The 24,453-nt window shown below is 38.5% G+C and overlaps 1 protein-coding gene and 1 pseudogene across 1 annotated transcript in view; both read left to right on the top strand.

Annotated features, from left to right (window-relative positions):
- PHEX (phosphate regulating endopeptidase homolog X-linked) overlaps window positions 1-24,453 on the top strand; it is a 173,351-nt gene that overhangs the window by 54,673 nt on the left and 94,225 nt on the right. The window contains exons 10-12 of the mRNA XM_006911611.2: window positions 2,433-2,526; window positions 4,645-4,773; window positions 23,653-23,754. Of these exons, the coding sequence (XP_006911673.1) occupies window positions 2,433-2,526; window positions 4,645-4,773; window positions 23,653-23,754 (325 nt within the window). The remainder of the gene's footprint in view (window positions 1-2,432; window positions 2,527-4,644; window positions 4,774-23,652; window positions 23,755-24,453) is intronic.
- LOC112479588 lies at window positions 10,404-10,522 on the top strand (annotated as a pseudogene).

The raw sequence follows: 24,453 nt of genomic DNA, 5'->3' as shown, positions 1-24,453 counted from the left end.
CTGAAGGCAGAGCACAGGCCCTGTCCCTCTCATGAAGCCTACTCTTATCTCTCAGTTTGAGGTGTGTGGGCTCCTTTCGGCGGAGCATTTGGCATGCACTTTTGGGTGCTAGGGTCTGCCAAATTATTATATATGCACTTTTCTCATTTCCCCTGCTCAGCTCAATGCTTTAGGAGATCAGGGACTATATCTTTCTTGCCTTCCCAACTCCCCAGTACCTAGAACTATTAGTACATATCTGGGTGCTCAGGATGTGCTGATTGGATGAAAGGACGATCTCTTATGTACTTGCCGTGTCCCTTCAATTAAAAAACCTCATTATATGAATAAGCTGAAATCTCAAGCCCTGTGTCCCCCAGCTAGACTCTTAAGTTCTCTGAATGTAGGTGCCAGGATCCTATTTCTTTATATTTCTCATGGTGTCTGGAATAATACTTGGGCAACAGTAAATGTACTTCTTGTCTTGCTCAGGAGTAGGAATGTGGACTCAAAAGATCCAAAGGAATGACCTAAAATTACATGTGTGTGTTTATAGTAGCCTCAACAGAGTGTGGACAAGGGCTAGGCTTTGTTGATGAGAGCGGTGGTCTCTGGGGAGGAGTGTACATACCCCAACAATAACCACTGAATCCAAAAATAATATTTTAAAACTTTTATATGTCTTTATATTTTATCAAAAAAATAGAGTTGTTTGAGTTCTATAGTAGATGGCCATAGATCCTTCATTTGTGATGTATGACACACATGAGGGGAGTCAGGGTCACCCTTAGTAGTTTGTTTTCATTAGGTATATTGAAAATAATCTTGAGCTGTTTACATATACCTATAGACTTATGAATTTTATTGTCTGGTTTAATCCTCAAAAAATGGACAAATGGCTTTAAAAATTCTTGCAGAGAAACAGGAATTGGAGCTATTACTAATAAAGTACAAGTAAATAGCAAGAAAATGGCAGAAGTGGCCTTAATCCTAATCTAATATGCTACCTTGGGTAGCTAGATGACAAGGTGAAAGCAATGGGAGTGAACCATATCTGACAAGGATATGGTCCAAAATGTTTAAAAATAGTCAAGAAGACTATATGAAATGTGGATTTACATGCACTGTTATTGTTTTATTACCCTAATCCTATGTGGATAATGTGTCTTGAAGAATTAACTAATGGTGTTTGAAGAATTAACTAATGACTTTTGAAAGTATCTTTACTTCATTTTATCTTTAGAAATTTCTATTTCTATATTTGTTAAAACATCTCTGATATGTTATAGTTTATTAGTCCATTAGTTTATCTCTATGTAAATGAAAATAACTACACATATATTGGATATATATGCTGAAAAACATTTTATTGCTACAAGTACATGTTCACTGGGTTAGAGCGAATGAGATTGTGGGTTGTTCTTTTTAAAAAATTTAAAATTTTTTTCAATTACAGTTGACATAAGATATATTAGTTTCAGGTGTACAACATAGTGATTAGACATTTATATAACTTAGGAAGTGATCACCCCGATAAGTCTAGTATGAATGCGAGTTCTTGATGGGCCAGTTACCATCATCATGTCACACTGCCCTCACATGGCTGGCTGACCTAAAAGCCATCTCAAGAATGTGTGTTATTAGTCAGCATGATAATGGCACAGCTGGGGAGAGATGGGTCATTAAAAATTCATCATCACTGTTGGTTATAAATTAACTCAGATCACACAGCCTTCTGAAGTCACTGGCATCTTTGGCTTACAGAAAAAGCCAACACTTAACAGAGTGTAATGGATTTTTAAAAACGTGTTACGGGCATTACATGCGAATATGGGGTGGTTATGTGTTTGGATGTCAACAACAAAAACAAAAATCTGGAATTTACTCTTCGTCAAGCATTTTCTTATTTATATTAACCTCACAATAATCTTATATGGTAGGGATCATCCACATTGTATGACAAGGAAAGATAAAAATAGCACACTTTAGTGCCTTGCCGAAGCTCACATATCTAGTCAGTATAGAACCAGCGTACAAATCTAGATAATTGATATTAGCTAATATATTGCTATTTGTTTCCAAAGATAAGAATTCACCTGCATTTATTATCAAGCCACCTAATAATTCAAAATTGTACTGACAGTTTTGAGATATAAAAGGCTGGGCAACAGGGGACACCATGCCCTGAGAGGGAAAACAAAATGTTCACAATGAGGCCTGGAGTTGGAATCTTCATTTCATCTGTCTGTAGAAGGTGGTGAAAAGCAAACCAATTTTGGTTAAGCTTATTGACTTTGCATCATCTTATGTGATTTCTCAAGTGAAGGTTCTGCAGTTTTGTATAAGCAAGAGGTCCCTCAATGGAGCTTTGCCAACAGTTTTTCCCAAGGCATTCTGCAGAGCATCAGATATCGACCTAAGTGCAATAAATGTGCATCTCTCTCTGTTAACAGGACCATTGCCAACTATTTGGTGTGGAGGATGGTTTATTCCAGAATTCCAAACCTCAGCAGACGCTTTCAGTATAGGTGGCTAGAATTTTCAAGGGTAAGTTTGAAGAAGATTGCAATGTTACATGACTGGGTAACTTTACATGCCACAGCAGTCCATATATTAACTAATCCAGTAAAAATCATCTTTAGGGATTGACAGAGGGAGTTTTGCAGCCCAAGCTATATATATATATATATATTTTTTTTTGCTTATTTCTATTTATTGAGGTAAACCTTACATATAGTGAAGTATACTCAAGCCCTACTTCGATGGGTTATATACAGATATTTAGGGCAGTACTTGGGACTATCACATTGTTTTCACTCTCTACCTTTTATCAGCTTATTCCATTTTTCCCCAGTGTTTTTAACTGGGTCACTGTAATTATAGTTTTAATATTTCTTAGTGATGTATTTATAATTATCTTTCATTTTCAGTAATCTGAATATTCAAAATGTGCATACTATATGTATTAGATGGTGAAGTTTCATCTTTAATTTAAGGATAAGAGTTTTGTCTTTAACTTTACTTTGATCTTCAATCTTTGAATCTGTCCTAACTCTGCTTGGTGGAAGAGGCCTAGATCTAATCTCCTCTGAGACCTCACTCAGCTGCCTGAAACACTCCCCTCAATCTGGCTCTTAGATCTTCGCTTCTCTCCTACTCTCATTCTCACCTTACATAGGTGTTATACTCTTATCCGAGTTTCAGAGGCTTTTGTTTGAGTTATTCTCCCACTACTAGAGGACTTCAGGATTTTGTAGCCTTTTTAATATTTTAAGGATTTTGTGACTTTTAAAAAGTATTCTTTTTCTCTCAATTTGAAGTTACGTGAATGATGAATTTTATAAACTATGATTTCATTTAATAGATGTTTCAGTTATTAGAGAAGAAACTTATAAGTACAGAAATTCTTAGTGGGTCATTACTCTTGAGGAGTAACACAATTATTTTGAATACATTTTGGCTCTTTAAAGTCACTAGAATATCGAGCTTTGTAGAGAACAGCATAAAACAACTATACATATTAAGGGCATATCAAAGGGTTAAGCTACAAAACAAGTAGCACATACTTGTTTTGAACTCCTATGGATCACGTAAAAGATGGTACCCAGCTGCTTTCAACCCCTACTGTGAAGAGAATAAGAGAGAGAGGTGTAAGAAGTAGTGTGTGAGAAATTTGAGGTTAGATTTGAGGGGATGTTTCTTGAACGTGAAGTGCTAAATATAATATTGAACTGCCGAAAAATGTTGTAAGGTCTCTTTCTCTAGAGGTTTTAAAAATAGATTCATTATTTACCTCTGAGAGGGGTTGTGTTACCACAAAGTAGAGGAAAATAGATGAATTCAAGTGCTAATTCCATTCGCCCTGAATCAACAACTTGGGTCTAACATTGTTCAAGGGCCTCCTCCGGCCACCATTCCCAGGGCCTCCCTTCCTCACTGCCTGCCTTGACTTTGCATTTTGAATGCTCCAAACTCACAGCCTCCAAGGGCAACTTAAATAATATTTATTTCTTGCTTTCATCCCCATGAGTAAACCTTCAAGCCTTCCAATTCCTGCTTTGGAACCTCTTTACTTGTTTGTAAATGTTTTCTTGTAATGGTTTAATCAGGACAGATGGAGAAAACATTAACATGTGTCTTTTACTTGGTTAATGGTGTGTTCTTTGCTATGACACTCTGTAAATATGCTTCCTGGATTGTTCATAGTGGGCCATGTTCTCCTTGTGAGTGTACTACCAAGAGCAAGGAAACTCTGACTGGGCAGGAACTTTGATCACCTATTGATTCTAGACCTTTCTTGGTGGAACTTTAGTTTAGTAGATATTAAATACTATCTGGACACTTTGACAGCTTCCCCTCACATCCCTGCAAACCGCAGAAAAGCTATGCTATTGTCCAAATCCTTGGTTTAATGGTGAAAATTGGAAGGAGAGGAAAAATACATTATTTTCCACTGTCAAAATATTTTCATGTAGTTTTAAGTATTAACTGGGGACAAGCAGAATTTTTAAAATCTGATTTCACCTTTGGTTCTACTGTCTGACACATGAATATGGGTTGGGGCATGCAGTGTTTTGTAGACTGTTTTCTTCAGGTTGTTTGAGTTTTTTTTAGCCATAGATTTTATCCAAGCGAAACTCAATCTGCGTCGATTATCTCCCACAGGTAATCCAGGGGACCACAACGTTGTTACCTCAATGGGACAAATGTGTAAACTTTATCGAAAGTGCCCTCCCTTATGTTGTTGGAAAAATGTTTGTGGATGTGCACTTCCAAGAAGATAAGAAGGAGATGGTAAGTGCTGCTCCCCAGCTGATAAAAACAATGGCAGCTAACCAGATCTGACATGGATAAGGTCAACAGGCCAATATCAGCCTTTCTGCTCTTTAAGCAATAAATCTAGATAACAGTTTTGCTGTAGTACCATATTAACTAAAAACTCAAACATAGAACGGTCATCATGAAAATTAAGAAAATCCAGAAGTGAGAAAACAAGCATGAAATCATGCCACACAGAGTTAGAGTTTATCCTATAGAACTTAAGTGTGTGAAGTTTATGCTTAGGCGAAAAAAGGGGGCCTAGATAATTTTATGATTGGATATTTGAATTGTCGTAATTACAAAAGGTAGAGATTTGCCAGTCAGGCCTCCCTTTTGTACAGATGAGGAAGCTGGTGACCCAGATATGAAATGATTTGTAATATATTTCACAACTATTAAGTGGCTTAGAATTAGAATTAAGATGCAGGTTATTTTTTCCTCTCCTTACGCTGCTTTCTAAATACTAAAGAGGCGTGACATTTATATCACAGAAAACACTCTCTATTTTTTCATAAACAAAAAGAAATCCTTTTATTTTGGAAATTTCTAAACATAGAAAAGTGGAAAGAACAGTGTCATGAAAGTCCATGTACCTATGATCCCTGGCTCTATGTAATTGCTGTCATGGCATTAATGACCCAGCCAGATACATCTAATAAAAGCTGAGGTTTAGTTTCTTTCAATTACTCAACAAATATTTTGTCAAACACCTATTACATGTCAAGCACTGTTCTAGGCATATGGGATACATAAGAGAACAAAACAAAGATCCCTGACTTCATTCAGTCGACATCTAAATGGGGGGATGGGCGAACAGATGATACAAAACACAATGAATAAATTAACAAGTGTGTTTAGGAGATGATAAAGACTCTGAAAAAAAAAAAAGGTGATAGAGGTAAAGAGGAACTAGGAGTGCTAGAGAGAGAGAGTGTGTGTGTGTGTGTGTGTGTGTGTGTAGTAGGTTGTAGGATTAAATAGGATGATCAAGGAAAGCCTCACTGTGAAGGTAATATTTGGCAAAGATTTGAAGGAGGTGAGAGAATTAGATTTGGCAGCTGTCTGGGGGAAGAGTGTTCTCAGCAGAAGGAACAGCAAAAGCCTTAAGGCAGGGATGTGCCTAGAGTGCTGCAGGAATAACAGGGGGGCCCATGAGGCTGATGAGTGAGGGTGAGAGAAGTAGGTGCTGAGGTCAGAGCAGTAACAGGGATGGTGGCATTTTATAAAGCCTATAGGCCATTGTAAGAATATAGGTTTTTACCCTGAGTGAAGTGGTGGAGCTATTGCAGGCTTTTGAGTAGAAGCCTGATGTGTCCTGACTTATGTTGAGAGAATCATCTTGGATGCTTTGTTGAGAAGAGACTCTAGGGGTAAAGGATAGAAGCAGGGGGACACATGTCGGAGGGACCAGGCCAGAGTTGATGGTGGCTTGAACCAGGCAGTAGCAGTGGAAATTGTGAGAAGGGGTTCGATTCTGAGTACATTCTGAAAGGTAGATCCGACATAATTTCCTGACAGATTGGATGAAGGATCCGAGAGTAAGAGCTTCGAGTCTGATTAAATGGAAAAAAATATGGAGTTGCTGTCAATTGATAAGTCAACTGATAAGGGGAATACTGTGGGAAGGCCAGGAGTTTAGTTTTGTCTGTGTTATTTTGACATGTTCTCAGACTTCCAAGTGGAGATGTCAAAGAGGCAGTAGGGTATGTGAGTCTCGAGTTCAAGACAGTGGTCGGAGTTAAAGGTTAGAGGGGAGAGGACAAAGTATGAATAGTGTCTAGGGGAGTGAGAGAGTGAGTGAACTGAGGAAATATAGTATGGCTGCCTGGAGGCAGTAAAGGTCTAGGTGAGGTTAAAGGTCATGAATTTAAAGAGATTCCTCACCTTGGCAGTGTGTCATTCTCTATCTGTTTCAGCTGCGTTGGAGGAGGGGGTGTATTTTGAATTAGAAATTTGGATTTAGCCAGCGTTTTTGTTGTTGTTGTGCATTTTCTTTGTGAAGAATTATATTTTACAGATGGCATGAAGCAAAATATGTAGGCATGATTAATGCAGGGGAAGAAAAATAATTTTCTATCTACCCTTTTAGGTTCTTGGCTGAGACCGCCCCCTCCGGGCTGTAATCAAAGACATATTAATAAGAGGAAAACACAGAATTTTAGTAACATGCATGTCTCCTGTGTACATGGCAGAGACCCAGGAAAACTAAGTAACTCTCTGAAATGGCCCAAGCCAGCACCTAAATACCATCCCCAGCTAAAGACGAAGATGGTGAGGGGGCACCTAGTTATGGGAGGCGACTAGGAAAAGCACAGTAAACAAGTGTAAGGTTGTTATGCAGATTTAAGTCCTTGCCTTCTGTACTGATAAGATTTTCTAGAGATTTAGCCATCTTCTTTCTGGTACAGAGAGGGACATATTCTCTTATAAATGGAATTTCCCTTATAAATGTTGATTTCTCTCACTGTTTTCTCCTGTGTCTGCAGCCTGTCAAAAATAATCAGCCTAAAATAATATGCCAAAGAGGCATATTTTTAAGTGGTATATTTTGCTTCCCTTCACTAATAGTAATCCATTATAGTCAGTCAGATACATATATGAACAGCTTGGATGCAGATGATTAATAAATACTGAATTTAAAGGCAGAGACATAAAAAAGTCTATTATGATAATTCACATGATTGGTGTTATGTGCTGTTACATAATACCAACTGGTTGGTATTATGTATTGATATGTAATACATAACTATTATGTACTGAAGTTGGCGTTGAAATGCCAAAAATCTATATTTACTTGGATTTTTGCTGTCTTTTGATACTTTGGAAAATTAAGCCAAATTTGAGACTTTATATTTAAACCTAAAAGTCTTCTTTTTGCAAATAATTCCACTGAAGAATTAATGTCTTATTTCAAAATACTTAATATTCCCATTGCGTGTTTTCTTTCACTCCTTGGTTGGAGTAAATGGATTGAGATTTATCAGATAATCACAGTGGTAACTTAAGCTCTGGGAAGGATATAAAAACAATTAAGGGATAGTGGAGGTTTTTTTTTTTTTTTAATATAGCAGGACTTTTTTGGCAGTAGAAGGATTTTAAGTAATATGAAAGGTATGTGGATTAATTTGTTTTTCTCAGTTTTGGTGTGAAAGCCCCTTTTTCATGTGTCAGGGTGTGACATTCTAAAACAGTTGATTTTGGCAATCCCCCCCTTATTTTGATGTATATGGGACATGAGATAGAATGATAGTCACATAGATACTCACCTACTTTACATAAAATTATTTACCTCCCTTAAGCCAAAACTATTTGCCTCAGGGAATACTTAAGTAGGAAACTTACAAGAGAAGTATCTGGCTTTTTATACCCTGTTACAGGGCTCCCATCCAAGAGCCACCTGGAATCACTGATTTACATGAAAAACATTTTGTATTATTAGCTGCAGGCCAAAGAAAAAGAAAAACAGGAAGATCCCCAATGGGACAAATTCCAGAGACTCTAACTCAGAGAGAAGGCTGCTATTGTTTTATTTACCAAAAAAAAAAAAAAATTGTGAAGCAAATAAATACATTCAGAAGGTTAAACTTCAGGTACTTCTCAAACATTAATGTGTATAGGAATCACACAAGGCTCTCATTGCTTTTTAACAAGGATCTTTTTAACTCGGTTCTGGGGTAGGACCCAAGAATTTTCACAGCAGACTTCCAAGTGATGCTGATGTGGCTGGTCCAGGGATCAATCACACTTGGAGTAGCTAGGCTTTTGCATCATTTGTTTGCAAACAGTTAACCACCAGGAAACTTGGCCCTGGCGATTTATGTGAGCAGGGCAGGCTGTTAAGTTGGATATCAGTACTTCATTTACCAAAGCCTGCTGCATTAGTGTAAATAACTACTTCATTTTCAGATCATTGAAACTTTCCCTGATTCAGATTGGTTTAAATAGACTGTGCCAAACCCTGCGTGAGGGTCTCCAGGCTTCTTCTTGTTTCCTCTGCCCGCTTCCCTCCCCCTGAACTATTCAGTTTTCCTTTGAAAACTGGTACCTAAGTTCCTCCAGGGGACTTCCTGCTTCTCCTCAGTATCTCCGTTTCTACCGCCTTTTAGTTTCAGGGTTGGCCCAGCTGCTTCTGGTTGGCACCCTTTGTCATAGAGTTTAGGAGAGAGAAGTTCACTTTGAGGTTTCTTGCGTAGAGGAGTAGAGGAGAAAGCATCCTCCCACCCCCAACCTAGCAGAGTTCTCTTTCCTTTTCACTGGGGGAAACACACAATTCCCCATTACTATTTCCTAATGACTTCCCATATGCAAGCGTAGACACATATTTATTCACTTACACATAACAATGGGGTTACAAGTTTAATTAGAAATGGGAAAAATAGCGTAGAAAAAGGCGAATCCTTCAATAGAAAGCCACCTAAAGAGGCCATATGGAATAGTCTCCTGCCTTTCAAATAGCATGACAGGGCCTTAACCCATGTGGGACGGGCTTCCAGCCTTGTACCTGAAGAACAGGCAGGTGGAGCGAGATTAGGGAGTTGCAGAACTCTTTGGACCATGGTTGTCTTTGTTACCTAAAGTAGCACTATCCAATAGAACTTGAATATGGCCCATCTATATAATTTTACATTTTCTAGTAGCCTCATTACAAAAGCCAAAGGAAACAGGTAAAATTAATTTTAATAACATATTGTTCAATTGAATATATCCAAAATATTTTACCAAATAATAAAAAGGTTATTAATGAGATAGTTTATATGCTTTATTTCATGCTAAGTCCTTGAAACTCCATGTAGATTTTATACTTATAGCACATCTCAATTCAGACTGGGCACATTTCAGTGGTTACCATATTGGATAGTGCTCAACTAAAGAGCTGAAGAGGGAGCTCTTGAGTTCAGTGTGGCAAGGCTCAGTCCCTGGGTGAGCAGTCCCCAGGTGCTTGTAGCCAGGACTAAGAAGTTGGGGTCCCAGGTTCCTGACCAGCTGGGTTTCACACTGGGTTCTAATATCAAACAACACCAGAATTCATGGCCTGGGAATAGGGGTGAGAGTTGGAGGCAAGCTGCTACCTGGTGAGGATGTTTCAGGTTCTCTGGCATACCTGCTTAGAGGAGACAAATTCCAGATCCTAGTCTGAGGTAAGTACCTCAGAGGCTTGCTTCTCATTGGCTCAAGGACCGGGTGGGTGGAGTCTGCAAGTTAAAGACGTTCAGTGCCTGGAACGCATAAAGGACTCAGTCAAGGTGAAACCTGGGGTTTCCAAACTCAAATACCCTCACAGTGAGTGAGGAACGTTAAATAATGTACAGGAGTAAAGCTGGCTGGGTCTCAGCAAAAGCCAAGGCAAGTGCAGTGATGAATGGTAATTGCCCCTGGGCCTCAGCGTCTGGGACACAATAGTGGTGAATAAGAATAAAAGTGCTGTCCACTATTCAACTCATGGTATTTTCATGCAGGATGCCTGTTGAGGGTTGCTAGGTTTGTGTTTTGTTTTTTGAGAAAGGTCAGAAATATGGATTTTTATGTGAAATCTCCCACGTTAAATCTTGGTCAATCCTTTGGAAGCCAATCTGAATATGTCTTGTGGAATAATACCATTTGTAGTCTACGGCCATGCTACCGTGAACAAGCCTGATCCCATCTGATCTTGGAAACTAAGCAGGGTCGGGCCTGGTTAGTACTTAGATGGGAGACCACCTAGGAAGACCAGGTGCTGTAGGTGTAAAAAAATAAAAAAGAATAAGGGATTGTAAGCTGACAAGGTCCTTGCAATCTGTGAGGTCAACCAAGGGTTGCCTCGCCTAAAAATAAGAAGTAAATAAAAAAATAACATTTGTGCCTTTTACACTAACATTCTCTCTCCAATCTTCAGAACCAAAAATCAGGACCTTGTCTGTCAGAGAACTTCTTTAATTTTTTATCTCATTTAGAAGAAGAACGTGCATAATTTTAAAATGTAACGTATTAGCTAAACATTTAACAAGTCATTTTTGTGGAAAGTTATATACAGGATATGAATCTGAGACTCCCTCAGAGAATTGATTATGTATTGTCACTGTAAATAGAGATGATGCTCCTGTCCCACTGTGGCACACACTGATTTGTATGCTCATGACAGGAGAGAGGATTAGGGGTGTGTGTGTGGGGTAGGAGGGAAGGATGTCTAAAGTTATTATTTGTTATTTTTCTCTTCTATTTTCTTTTTATTATTAATGATACTTTATATCTGTGGTATATGAGTAAATGCCCCCAGATAGATATCCACATCCATGGAGGGCAGGTGAAGATTACCAGTGATGGCTAGGAAGGGAAGAATTGGTCACCATAGGCTTAGTGTGACTCTGATGGTCAGGATGTAATGTTTTAACAATCTGGCAATGATAACAAAATAGTTACCTTTTACTAAGGTTTAACTGGATGCCTTGCATTCTTCTAAGTGCTTTCAATGTGTTAACTCATTTAATCCTCACAATGGCCTTATAACTGCTATTACTGCCCCCATTTTCCAGATGAGGAAACTGAAGCTTAGGGAATTTAACTCCCCAAGATCATACAGCTTGAAAGTGGTTTAAGTAGGGTTCAAGCCCAGACAATCTGGCTTTAAGCCAGTGTTTTATTCCCTTCCTTCTCTCTGGAAAACACTTAAATTTCACCATTTTTATGACTAGAATGTAGAGACCAGTCATTATGAGGAGACTTTGTGGCTTTTCCTATAATTAATTCACCCCTATCAGGAAATTATTTATTCATATATTAAGATCTTATAAAAAATACACACATTTTCTGTTACTTAGCATTTAAAGATAGGAAACAGTTGGAATAGATTTTGCTTCTAGTATTTCAATATTTTAAAGACATTTAAAATACATTTGAAATTTTAAATCAGATCCAGTATGTAGACATTGCATTTTTGTGTTCATATAATTTTTAGAGGAAAGACAGACAATAAGAAGTAAGTTTATCAGCGATTTCATCTAAGAGCAACCTTTGACGTATATCTTTGGCTCAGTCACACACTGAGCTCGATTTCCAGTACTTTTTACATATATCATTCTCAGAAGTGGTCTCTGATGTTTGGCATGGTGATGCAAAGCTCTGTAAGATTTCTCATCAAAAAAGTCTTTAAAAAATGTTTACCGTTCTTTAGTTACTAAGGCAGAAATGTGAACATATACATCCAAGAACAATTTTCTAAGTGTTAAAGCAAAAAAACAAAAAAACCAAAAACAACCCCCCCCCCAAAAAAAACAAAAAAAAACCTTTCTGTTTAACTGTGGTTTCTAGAAAATTCAGTGAATTTGGAGTTCCCATTTGAACATTTTTGTCTGAATTATTAAACCATATCATTTTATTTCATTATAGATACTGTGTCCCCAAACTACTTTATTCATATATCTCAACTCTGCCAATAGGCATCTTTTTGCTGCTCCCTCAAATTTTCTGTGGTTTTGTTACAGGGTGAACCCTGTTAAAGAAAAAAATTATTTCAATACTTGTTAAAATGGTAAGCAAGACTTTATTTAGATTATTGCAAAAGGCATGAAGACTTTCACAGCAGAAGAGAGAGATCGGGCTCAACTCTGAATACAGCAATGACAGCTGGGGATTTATGGCCAGCGAGCAGGCGAGGGGGTCAGTGGATGGAAAATTACTAAGAGGAGATATCAAGGGCTAGGGAACTTTTGCTGAAGACAGGCCATGGTGCTCAGATATCAAGAGTAGGGGACGAGGAATTTGACCAGATGTGGACGGTGCTCAGATATCAAGGGTGAAGGATTCTCTTTAAAGTACTTACCAGGATTCTTGCTAAAACTGGGCTATGCAGGCCTGGCAAGGACAGGATGGGAGCCATGGTCAAGGCCTTGTAAAGGAGAGGGCTTAGAGGATCATGACTCAAGTTTGGTCAAGAAGAGTTTTTGTCAATCCTCAAATCAGAGCTAAAGTCAACTGGTCTCTTGTAATACATTAAAACGTTCTGTATACAGAAGGTTAATCTAGTTAAAGAGGAACAAATCTTTTATTACATTTCAAATATAGACTTGAGTGAAGAATTAAAACTTTACTTTGTAAAACAATTCACTAATTTCTCCTGTACTCTAGTAGCTTATTCTTTTTTCCCTTTATGATAAAGACATTGTCCATGTCCCAAAGTAATGAAATAGATGACCTACAGTATCTTCCAATTTTCTGAGCTGCTCTGTGTGAGCAATTCCTGTAGTAATTCTTATCCCAAGAACAGGTTTCTCCTCCCACCCCATGCTGCTGCAGCTGGTGCCGAAGACTTAAGTACCCATGTGGGTCCAATTGCAGTGGTGGAGTTTGAACTTGCAACCTCCATATACTAGGAGTTTACTTCATTACTGAGCCAAGGTAATTGAATTGATGTACTGCCATTAATATTCAAGTTTTCCAATTCCCGCACTCACCGTTTCTCTCAGTGGTTGAGTAAATGAGATATAACTCTAAGATTGCTGCAGAAGTCACATGAAAGTCAGTGTCATGCATTATAGCGATGCTCTTATACTGAGGGCTGCTTCGTTCTTTGTAGATGCTGCCACTCATGAGGGTTGCTTTCAGTACAGCTATTCTACAGATGAAGATAAAACTCCCTTCAACACAAGTCATGCAAAGAAAGGATATTCTCTCTAGCTACCAAGTGTCTCTCTTTCTGTTTGTCAGGGTTATCAGCTACGATGTCAAGATAAGTTTCTCTCAGTCTTTGCTGAAGACCTGTCTTAATTAAGGCAAATGAAAATGATTCGAGTTTTGAAAGGGCTTTTAAATATAGTTATAAAATATTGCCCTTATATAGAAATTACATCCGATTTCCTGCAAAGTCACATTAGCATCTCATATCCCAGCTCTACGCTTATCGATTTGGGCAAGTTAGTTACCCTCTTTGCACCTCTGTCTTTCTGTTTATAAATGGTACATGAGTTTCTGTTGCTATAATAATGCTGCGTAATGCTCAATCACAAAACCTCAGTGGGCTTCACCAATACGCAGTTACTGCCGATGCATCTGGAGTCAGTTGGTGTTCCTCTGAGCAGCCCTGCTTATTTTGGCTGGGCTTCTCGAATGTCTGGGGGATTGGCTGGTCTAGGTTGGCTTCAGCAGAGGTGATCGGGATGACTTGGCTCTGCTCCAGGTGTTTTAATTCCTTCAGCTTGGCTAGTCTGGGCATGTTCTTACAGTGATGGCAGAGGTGCAAGTGAGCAAACAGAAACTTGTGAGGCCTCTTGAGGCCCAGGCTCAGAATTGGCATGTCATATCTGCATTCTTTTGGCCAAAGCAAGCCACAAGGCCGGTCCAGATGGACAGAGCAGGGAAATAGACTTTGCATTTTTAGCAAAAGGAACTGCAAAGCCACACAGCAAAGAGCATGGATAAAGGAAGGGGTGTAGAATTAAAACCCCATTGCAGTGAATCACAGGTAGGGATACAAATAGTACAGTAGTCTCCCCTTATCTGTGGGGTATGTTTTGCAAGACCCCCACAGTGGATGCCTGAAACCGTGGATAGTACCAAGCCATACATACATACATACTATGGTTTTTTCTGTACAGGCAAACCTCAGAGATATTACGGTTTGGTTCCACACCACCGTAATAAAGGGAGTATCACAAATGAAGTGAGTTGTAATCTTTCTGCTGGTGGAGGGTCTTGCCTTCAATTAGAAAAACACACAACCTCTGAAGCACAGTAAAGCAAAGTGCAACAAAATGAGGTAGGCCTGTACGTACATACCTATAGTAAAGTTTAATTTATAAATTAGTTACAGTAAGATTAACAACAATAACTAATAATAAAATAGAACAGTTTTAGCAACATACTGTGGTAGAAGTTATGTGAATATGATCTCTCTGATAACTGACTAGATTTGATAACCAAGATGTCTACTAAGTGGCTAATGGGTGGGAAGTATATACAGTGTAAATCCTCTGGACAAAGGGGCGATGCATGTCCCATGTGGGACAGCACGAGATTTCATCATGTTACTTAGAACAACACACAAGGTAAAACTTATGAATCGTTTATGTTTGGAATTTTCCATTTAATATTTTTGGACCGTGGTTGATCGTGGGTGACTGAAACCACGGAAAGTGAAGTTGCAGATGAAGGGGGTTACCTTGTGGCTTTGTGGTGAGGACCAAGTGAGATACCCCATGTGGGAGCCTTCACACAATGCCTGGTGCCTAGTAAGTGTTAGCTTCTGTTATTACTCGCCTAAGATTAATCAGAATGAGAGAGTTCATACCATCAAAGTCCTTGGCACGAACCGTGGCAGCTCTCCTACACTGAGATCTCCTTTTTTTCTGATTTCTCTTAGAAAGACTGACAGTTTGGGAGGTGCCCGGGGTTTTTGCTGTTCCTAGTCCTGCATACATGCCCCAGTGTAGTAGCTTTCAGTTGGGATAAAGATCCTTTTAATGCTTGTGCCCGGGCCACATTCCAAAACCTGCTCTATCATTTAATGCTAAGTCTGGCTCATAGGAGAGTCTCATGAAACTACTCAAGAGCCAAATATAATTTCTATAACAGATTCAGGTTTCACAATTCTGTATGGGCTAAATCTTGTTATAAGAAATGTCGTCAGACCCTAATCCTGACAACTCTTTTTAAGCAGCCTTTGATAAAGTGACATCCAGCCAAACAGATAGTTTAGATCTCATTGGGAATTCTTTTGATATAAGTGTAGACACTACTCTTGCCCTTGTCCTTGAGTATGCTGCCACAATGATGACACATTTGGCTTGCCTTTCTTGTTTGTTGTCTACATCTCTGGATAACATTGGACACTATTGCCTTTGCCACATATTATCGGCCATCATCTTGTCAAGCAGATCTGATGAGATCTGTGGACTGCAAAGACCATGTACTGGAAATTCATTCACTGAAAGCAAGCATTTACACCCTCCAACAGAACTGAATTTTGGAAGTGACCAGGCTGGGGGCAGTTTACCCACAGCCAAAGGCTAGCCTGTTATGAGACTGGTTGACTTCTAAATGTTATTCTGGTCTCTGTTCCATTCCCTCTCAGAGATGGAAAGTGAGAAACAGGAAAAGACCAGTTATAAAATTAGAACACAGTCTATCTGTTCATATCCAGTAAATAGGATTTTATTCCTTATTACCTCCTCCCCGGTCTTAGGTTTTTTGGTGGAAGGGCATGCTAAATTCCTGTACCACTAGACTAACATGCTTTATAGAATGTCTGGGGCTCAAATAACTTGATTTTTTTTCCTTTTGCCGACATGTTTAATAGCCATGCAAGTTTTTTAATCCTGATAAACTGGTTTGATTTGTTTTATTAGCTCACTTGGCTGCCAGAAACCTCAGCATTTTCTAACTATTCTTAGTTTTTCTGGCTTTACCACTTCTACTGTCTCAATATGGGTCTCTTCTTTACTTTTTATTTTAATGGCATTATTTTGTCTTTATGAGGTGTCAATTCAAATTCATTTTAATAAATAGTTACAGTATAAACAATGAGTCAATATTTAATATTTATTGGTGCATTGATTTATTTAATGTCCATATTTCTAGTAAATTGCCAGAAAGAAAACTTCTAGGAACTTCCCTGAGATTGCAACCTATTTCTTCAGGGTTAACCATATAAATTAATGATACTGATTTCCACTTTTCACATTCACTAATTGAGTGGTTATAACTTAAGGAATGTTGCCCTGCTCTAGATCAATGGGGATGCTGGAGACTTTTTAATCTTAGTTTTATTAAGATACTACTTATAATTTCTAAATTTTTAAAGAGGAAAATCTATTCAACATTATACCTTTTTAAGGATCTCACTAAAGTTACATGATTTTAAAATTAATGCACATACTCAACATTGAAGATTTTTTCTTTTTAAAAGAACGCTATCAGCCTATAATTATTTCTAATACACATACATGTATAAACCATTATTAGCCATCTGTCGTATATCATACTGGCATCACCAATCTTAGAATGGACTGTGGTAACTTACTGAGTCATTTGATTTCCAGTAAAATTTATATTTGGAATAACTGTTGGAATAACTGTTATACATTAGCATATATAAACAATATTTGCTTCAATTTCACTTCTTTGCTAGATACCCACTAGAGGTTTTTAAAAGCATAAATCAACTTGTATTTACTGAGCATCTGCTATATGTGTTATATGAAAGATGAAATTATATCCTGTGAAAAATACGTGAGACATGAAATTGTAAAACTAGCAACTTTAAATTTACAGAACATAGTAGGGGAGGAAAAATTAATATTACCTTTGTCCTTCTAGGTTCTTGTGGAGACCCCTCTGTACTAAAAAGATAGATTAACAGGAGTGACAGGAGGAAAACAGAAGTTTAGTTAACATGTATACCTCCTCCGTACATGGGAGAGATCCAGGAAAACTGAGTAACTCTTTGAAATGGCCCAAGCCACCACCTTAAATACCATCTCCAGCTAAAGACGAGATATTGGTGGGGAGGTGACCAGGAAAAGCACAGTAAACAAGGGCAAGGTTGTTAGGCAGATTTAAGTCCTTGCCTTCTCCAGTGATGACAGTTTCTAGAGATTGAGTCATCATCCTTTTCTTGGTATGGAGAGGGAGACATCCTTACAAATGGAGATTTCCCTTATAAATGTAAATCTCTTACAAAAGGGTAACTTCTACTCAGTTTTAGAGCTTTTCTTGTGTCTGCTGTTTCTTAAACATAATAAGTCTACAATAGTCCTTATGCCAGAAAGGCTTATTTTGGGCTGGCAAATCCTCTTCTTCACTGCTTATTAGTTTGCTTACATATCCATGATCTTATTTGATCTAAATCATGATTCTTGTCCTCCAAGCTTACTGTTGGGCAAACCAAATATATATAAGTGGCAATTGAACACTCACTTATATTCTGAATATAAGCCTAACAGGAACTCAGAGAAAGGACTGAAAGTGTGGATTTAAGTGTTTGGGAGTCATGCGTATGAGCTGGGATCTGAGTTGGCCATGTAGGATTTCTTTATTGCCAGAGACAAAGCTTTGAAGGAAACTACAATTGACAATGGGATGATCTGACTCCTCCTCAAAGCAGTACTGGTATACCTTAGAGATGCTGCAGGTTTGATTCCAGACTACCGATATAAAGCGAGTATTGCAATAAAACAAGTCACACAATTTTTTGGTTTCCCAGTGCGTATAAAAGTTATGTTTATACTATACTGTAATCTATTAAATTTGCAGCAGTGTTATGGCTAAAAACAATGTACATACCTTAGTTAAAAATACTGTATTGCTAAAAAGCGCTAATCATCACCTGAGCTTTCAGTAAGTCACAATGTTTTTGCTGGGCGGGGTGGGGATCTTTTGGCAATGCTGATGAAAATGCAATGACTACAAAGTGCACTAAAGCAAAGTACAATAAAATGAAGTATGCCTGTATTGGCATATGTTCCTTCAAGTGCATTAATCAAACCGTCTTGACCCATTTATACAAAACACAGAGTTTCTATGCCCATGTGATGGGAGAAAGGGTAAAGAGAAATCAAAAGAGCAACAGGTGAGATAATTTGTAATTTACTAAGATAGGAGAATCTCATTTAAAAAAAGCCTTTGCTGGAAGGGTAACTGGTGCATGCATATGCTTGCGTGACTCACCAGTGTCTGGTGTTTGATGTAGAACACTATGAGTAAAATACTGAGGTGCAAGGAATGAAAAGGGGAATCCATTTTTAAATAACACTGGTTGAGGAAAAGAACCAACAACTGCCCATGGACTATTCAAATGAACTATAATTTCACAGTATAGATCTATAAAATCTGAAATAGATGCTTAACAAAATGCTGCTTTGCCTAGAGGGCCCTTATCCTGAATGGGGTATATTTTTTATCATAGTAACACTTGAATTAATGTTTATATTATATTTTGATTTTTGACTCTCAGTAAATATTTTCTATGGATAACTCCACCCTATGGCTTCTACTTTAAATGATTTCTATTAATATTATATGTTGCCTGGTTGGGCCAATAGGTCAAGGTTTGGTGAAGAAATACTATTTATGTCTTTTTTTAATTTGAAAATTATAGCAGGCTGTTGCTGCCTTAGGGAACGTGACTTAAGGTGACGTTATTATGTGATGCTGTAGAGTAGTCTAAAGATAAAAATCAAAAGTGTTCAGTGATTAATCTTAATAGTTTCAGCATGCTAAAATCATTGTTTCTCTTATTTGCATTGACATGCCAACTAATGATATTAAATACCTTCAAAGATTTTCCTTATCCTTGGAGTCTGCTCTGGTAGTACAGTATCATTTCACAGAAAATATTATATAATCTGTAAAGTTTGCAAAAAAGGAAAAATTGAGAACCTGTATTGGGGCCTGGTGCACGGAGTGGTGGCACCCGGGAAGACTAGGGCAGAGACCAATTAAGGCTCATGGAATAGCAAAGAGAGAAGTGATTACTACTTGGGTTTTGACATCTGTGAGAAGGCCACAAAAATTGAGTTACCAAGCATGGATTTAGAGAAGATACAGGTGATAGGCAGAGGGGAGAGGGGCAAGGAGGAAAGGAAGAGGAAAAAGGAAGCTGCATATGAGTCAACTCTTTGTATTCTTCATCCTGGCAGTAGGCTGAAATCTTTTTGCCTGTTTTTATTTCCATTTGGCATGCCAAGCAGCAGGGAACGGAGAGCTTTGAAAACCTATGCAAAATGCTTAAAATATTAATGAATTTGATAGTCATTATGACATCCAGGAATGGCCAGGGAGTGTCCTATGAAACCAAGCTGCTTAGAAGTATCTGGAAGCACTCATCCCATTTTAATAAATACACCATAAAAATGCTCCAAAGAGAATAGGGGCAAAATGACCTTAAGAAGAGTCACTGTGGAAATCCAAAAATTCCAAAATACATATGTACCAAAGATCTCTTTGGCTTGGAGAGTGCTTATTTTGTTTTATTTAATTAACTAATTTATTTTATTTATTTTAAGCTGTAATGAAAGTAGGTTAGTTTTTGTACTCCTTACTCCAAATAAATATTTTCCTGGGGTGTGTTCAGCTTTTATTGCTATGTGTTGGCTAGGGTATTGAGGGGAAACCTTTCATTGGCCTCTGTCCTCATCTGTAAATAGCCCTCTCCCTACCACTATGTTTATGCACATAGCGGTGTGAAGAAATTGAACTTTAAAGAAACCTGCCTTTTAGCAGAAGATCATGCTCCTAGTTCATGGAGAAAAGACTCTCAACCTGCTACCATCTAATCTATAGATTCTTCTGCATCCATTCCATCATTTTATCCTTCTTTCCTCACAATTCTGTCTCATATCTAAGGTGAATCCTTCCATATGCAGTTGACCCTTGAAAATGTGGGTTTGAAGTGCATGGGTTCACTTATACATAGATTTAAAAATGTTTAAATCCACACATGTTGACCCCCCATAGTTCAAACTTGTGTTATATTTAAAAAATCACGTGTATGTGGACCTGTGCAGTTCAAACCCATGTTGTTCAAGGTTCAACTGTATTCTCTGGATCATGCTCCCCATTGTCCTCTCAAGGACTATTCATGTCTTTTTTTTTTCTTCCACATTTTCAGTATCTTCCTCCTCACTGGATCTTTTCTGTCAGCATGGTTCCCGCCCCCACCATTTTTAAAAAGGATTTTATTTTCTTAGAGCAGTACGAGATTTATAGCAAAATTGAGAGGAATGTATAGACATTTCTTAGATACCCTCTGACCCCACACATGTAGTCTTCACCATTACCGACATCACTCTCCAGAGCAGTACATTTGTTTGCCAAAGATGAACCTACATGAGTACATCATAATCACCCAAAGTCCATAGTTTACCTTAGGGTTCACTCTTGGGTTTGGACAAAAGTATACTGACATCTATCCATCATTATAATACCATACAGAGTACTTTCACTACCTTAAAAATCCTTTGTGCTCTGCCTATTCATCTTCTCCCCACCACCACCTGTGGGAACCACTGATCTTTTCATTGTCTCCATAGTTTTGCCTTTTACAGAATGTCATATAGTTGGAATCATACAGTATGTAGTTTTTTCATATTGGTTTCTTTCACTTAGTAATGTGCACTTAATGTTCTTCCATGTCTTTTCATGGTTTGATAACTCACTTATTTTTAATACTGAATAATATTCCATTGTCACCATTCATCTACTGAAGGACATGTTGGTTGAAGGACAAGTTTTGGCACTTATGAATAAAATTGCTATACACATCTATGTGCAGGTTTTTATGTGGACATAAATTTTCAACTCCTTTATGTGAATAGCATGATTGCTGGATCATATAATAAGAGTATGTTTAATTTTGTAAGAAATCATGTAACTGTCTTCCAAAGTGGATGTACCATTTGTATTCTCATGACTGAGAGTTCCTATTGCTTCTCATCTTCCCCAGCATTTGGTGTTGTCCATGTTGTAGATTTTGGCCATTCTAATAGGAGTGTAGTTGTATCTCCTTGTTGTTTTAGTTTGCGTTTCCCCAGTGACACGACGTGGAGAATCTTTTCATAGGCTTATTTCCCATCCATATGTCTTCTTTGGTGAGGTGTCATTGGGCCCATTTTTAAATCAGGTTGTTTTCTTATTGTTGAGTTTCTATCAATATTTAAACAGTCAAATCTCTCACATGGTCAACAGCTGTAACAGCAGCAGCAGTAACAGCAGCAACAAATATATACACACAACCCAAACGCCAAACCCTCAGCTCCCTCTCTTAACCCTTTATCCACTTCTACTCTGTCTCTGCTTTCTCTCCAGGCCTGCTGTCTCTACTTCTCATGCACTCTTCATCCCACTGATGTCTGGCCTCTGTCCCCAGTTCTTTCTCTTCCAACATTCCCAGTCTTAGAAAATGGCAGCAGCATCCACCTAGTTTCCTGCATTTGAAGCCCGGGAATTAATCTGACTCTCCCTACTTTTTTCACCTTCCCACATACAAATTAACCACTTGCTTTTATTGATTTGGTCAGCGAATCTCAAATCGATCCACCCACTACTTTCCATCCTGATTACCCCTCCCTGGTTTGGGAAGGTATTTATTATTTCTCTTTTTCCGTGAAGGTGATAGGCTGGCTGATGTGTGTTGCTACTTGATGAGGTCATAAAGACTTAGGGGTTCTGGTGACTGCACAGGCAAAAGATCTAGTCCCTGGAGATTTCCGTGTCATTTCAACACCCTCCTTGCGTGAGTTTTCTGTTTGAAATGTTAACTTCTGCATCTCTCTGTTGGTTCTCTTCTACTTCCCTAGCATTTTCCTCTGATTTATGAGGGACAGCTCTGTGGCTCCTAGGAGTTCTGAGCTCATGACTTTCATTTAGCTCTGTGGTGGGGTCCTGGCTCTGACTTTCTCTAGTTGTAAGAGCTGGAACAGATGGATTCCCTTGACTTTTATTTCCTTACCTGTAAAACAGTGGCTTCCCATAGAGCTAGTGGGTCTCCACCCTGTCTGCACATTACAGTCACCTGGGAGCTTTTAAAACTCTCCATGCCCGGCTTCACTCAGACCAGTGGCATCAGCATGCCGATGCCCAGCCCTCAGGATTGTTTAAAGCTCCCCGCAAAGATCCTAGATTATGGACAAGGTTGAGGACTGCTGACTTAATCATTTTAAAGGGCCTTTGCTTTTCTATCATTTCATGTTTTTATCAAGCCCCAATCCCAAGTTGTGATTTCTCTTCTTTTAATGTTTTTACTAAGTTGGGAAGAAATAGCTGTGACGTTCGCCTCTCCCCCCTTTCCATCTGTTGTTTGTTCTTATTTACATACGATGGAACCCAGCCCACTGATTTACAGCTCTGGTTCCCTTACAACTGTTATTGAACTGAAAACATAGCTGAAAACTTATTAAACAGAAAAAAAATTATTTTGAGCTTTGTGCCGGCAATTCATTACAGAACCAAGGAAATGTCTAAACTTTTTTCCTTCTAGAATTAAAAATGGATTTACAACCCCATAATCTCAAATGAAAATTTTAATTCTGGTGCGAAACCCAGTATTTATTCTTCCTTGAGTGTCCTATTAAGGAAACCAAAGCATCTCTGGAGGAGAGTGGAATTTCGAGAGGGTTGCACCCATAAACAGGCAGGGCCTCACCAGACTGTTCCATATGGGCCTCTGAAGTTAAGTGTTAGACTCTCTCTTCCCCCAAGTCATCTCTGCTGATACACAAATACTGGAAGAAAAGCTAGGCGAAGACATCATCAATGCGAGTGTGGTCTCACTGTTGAAGCACTCTGGAACAGGTCTTTCAGAAGACAGCCTTTCTGTGGCACTCCCTTTTAGACCTACTATTTTAGATTTGAAATAACATTAGACTTTTATGAGCTGCAAGGCAGTAGAGAGGAGAGCAGGAAGATGACAGAGAACAGTCAAGCATTTGGTTTAACCACTGGCACTAAATTTGGAAAGAACTGGGGTCCTGACATGAGTCTGATTGATGTTGGGGGAGTGTCTGTTGGGGAGCTAGCTCTCTCTGCCTGTTTCTTTGTTAACAGTATCTCTTTCAACTGTTTACTCTCTTTCTTCTTCAATACCTGTCTGAAATACATAGCCCATGTCTTTATCTCTTTCAAACCCTCATTAAACTGTTGGAATTAGTTGCTTCCTTGATAAGGATGGGCTAATCATTGCTCTTATGGAGAGAAATGGTTAGTTATCTTCTAGTGGTAGAGGGTGAGAAACTTTTTCCTGGGAAAAGAAATGTTGCCAGAGTATGGAGTCAAGCTGAAAGGAACCTCTTTCCCACCATGCTTAGCATTGAACTATTTCTTGTTGCCCAGAAAACTTCGTCTGAAGCTTCTTGCTTTTTGACCTGTCTCTCTGGGTATTTTTTATAGATGGAGGAATTGATCGAGGGTGTTCGCTGGGCCTTTATTGACATGCTGGAGAAAGAAAATGAGTGGATGGATGCAGGGACCAAAAGGAAAGCCAAAGAAAAGGTAAGGATTCCTTTTGAAGAAAAAAACACGAAACCCCAACTTTTGGTGTAATGATTTTTCGTGCTTGACATTGTGCAGTTGATTTTTATATTGACTGAGCTGTTGCTTGCGTATGAACCCAGAGTTAGGTGTCTGTCTGGGGAATGAATACATAGATTTCATTGCCAGCAGGTAAGAGAAAATAAGATCTGACTTTTCTTTTTCGAACTGTGTTTTCAAACATCTTGTAATTCAGTCTTTCGTTCTCTCCTAATTGCCATCTGTAAGAGCCACATGGCTTGCTGCCCAGCAAATTTTGCCATAAACCATCATTGGCTATGGCAGAATGCAGAGCAGTGGGGAGCCTTGGGGAGCAGTTGGCAGAAGAGCCCTCAAGGCACAAAGAAGAAAAACCCATATTGGCTGTGTGTTCTTCTGCTCTCTGCACGATGTGTACAAATGTCCTCAGGCAAATCCTTTCCTGTAACCGGGCAGATTTACATTCTAAGCTATCATTTTGTATGGATGATCCAATAGCATGGTTGTAAACTGCAGACCAGTAGTAGACCATTGTGTAGCAATACAAAAATATTTCCTAAAAGAACTGGACACTTTCTAGGCCTTGTAAAATTTTCTGGTACTAAGCACCAAGATAAGGGAATAAGTGAGAAAAGTATTCAGCAGCCATGCTGTCGAAAAGTAAAGAATGGCACCCGTCTT

Source organism: Pteropus alecto, unplaced genomic scaffold (genome assembly GCF_000325575.1).
Source record: "Pteropus alecto unplaced genomic scaffold, ASM32557v1 scaffold23, whole genome shotgun sequence".
Taxonomy (NCBI): domain Eukaryota; kingdom Metazoa; phylum Chordata; class Mammalia; order Chiroptera; family Pteropodidae; genus Pteropus; species Pteropus alecto.
The sequence above is the reverse complement of the archived record's forward strand: the minus strand, read 5'-3'. Positions and strand labels throughout refer to the sequence as shown.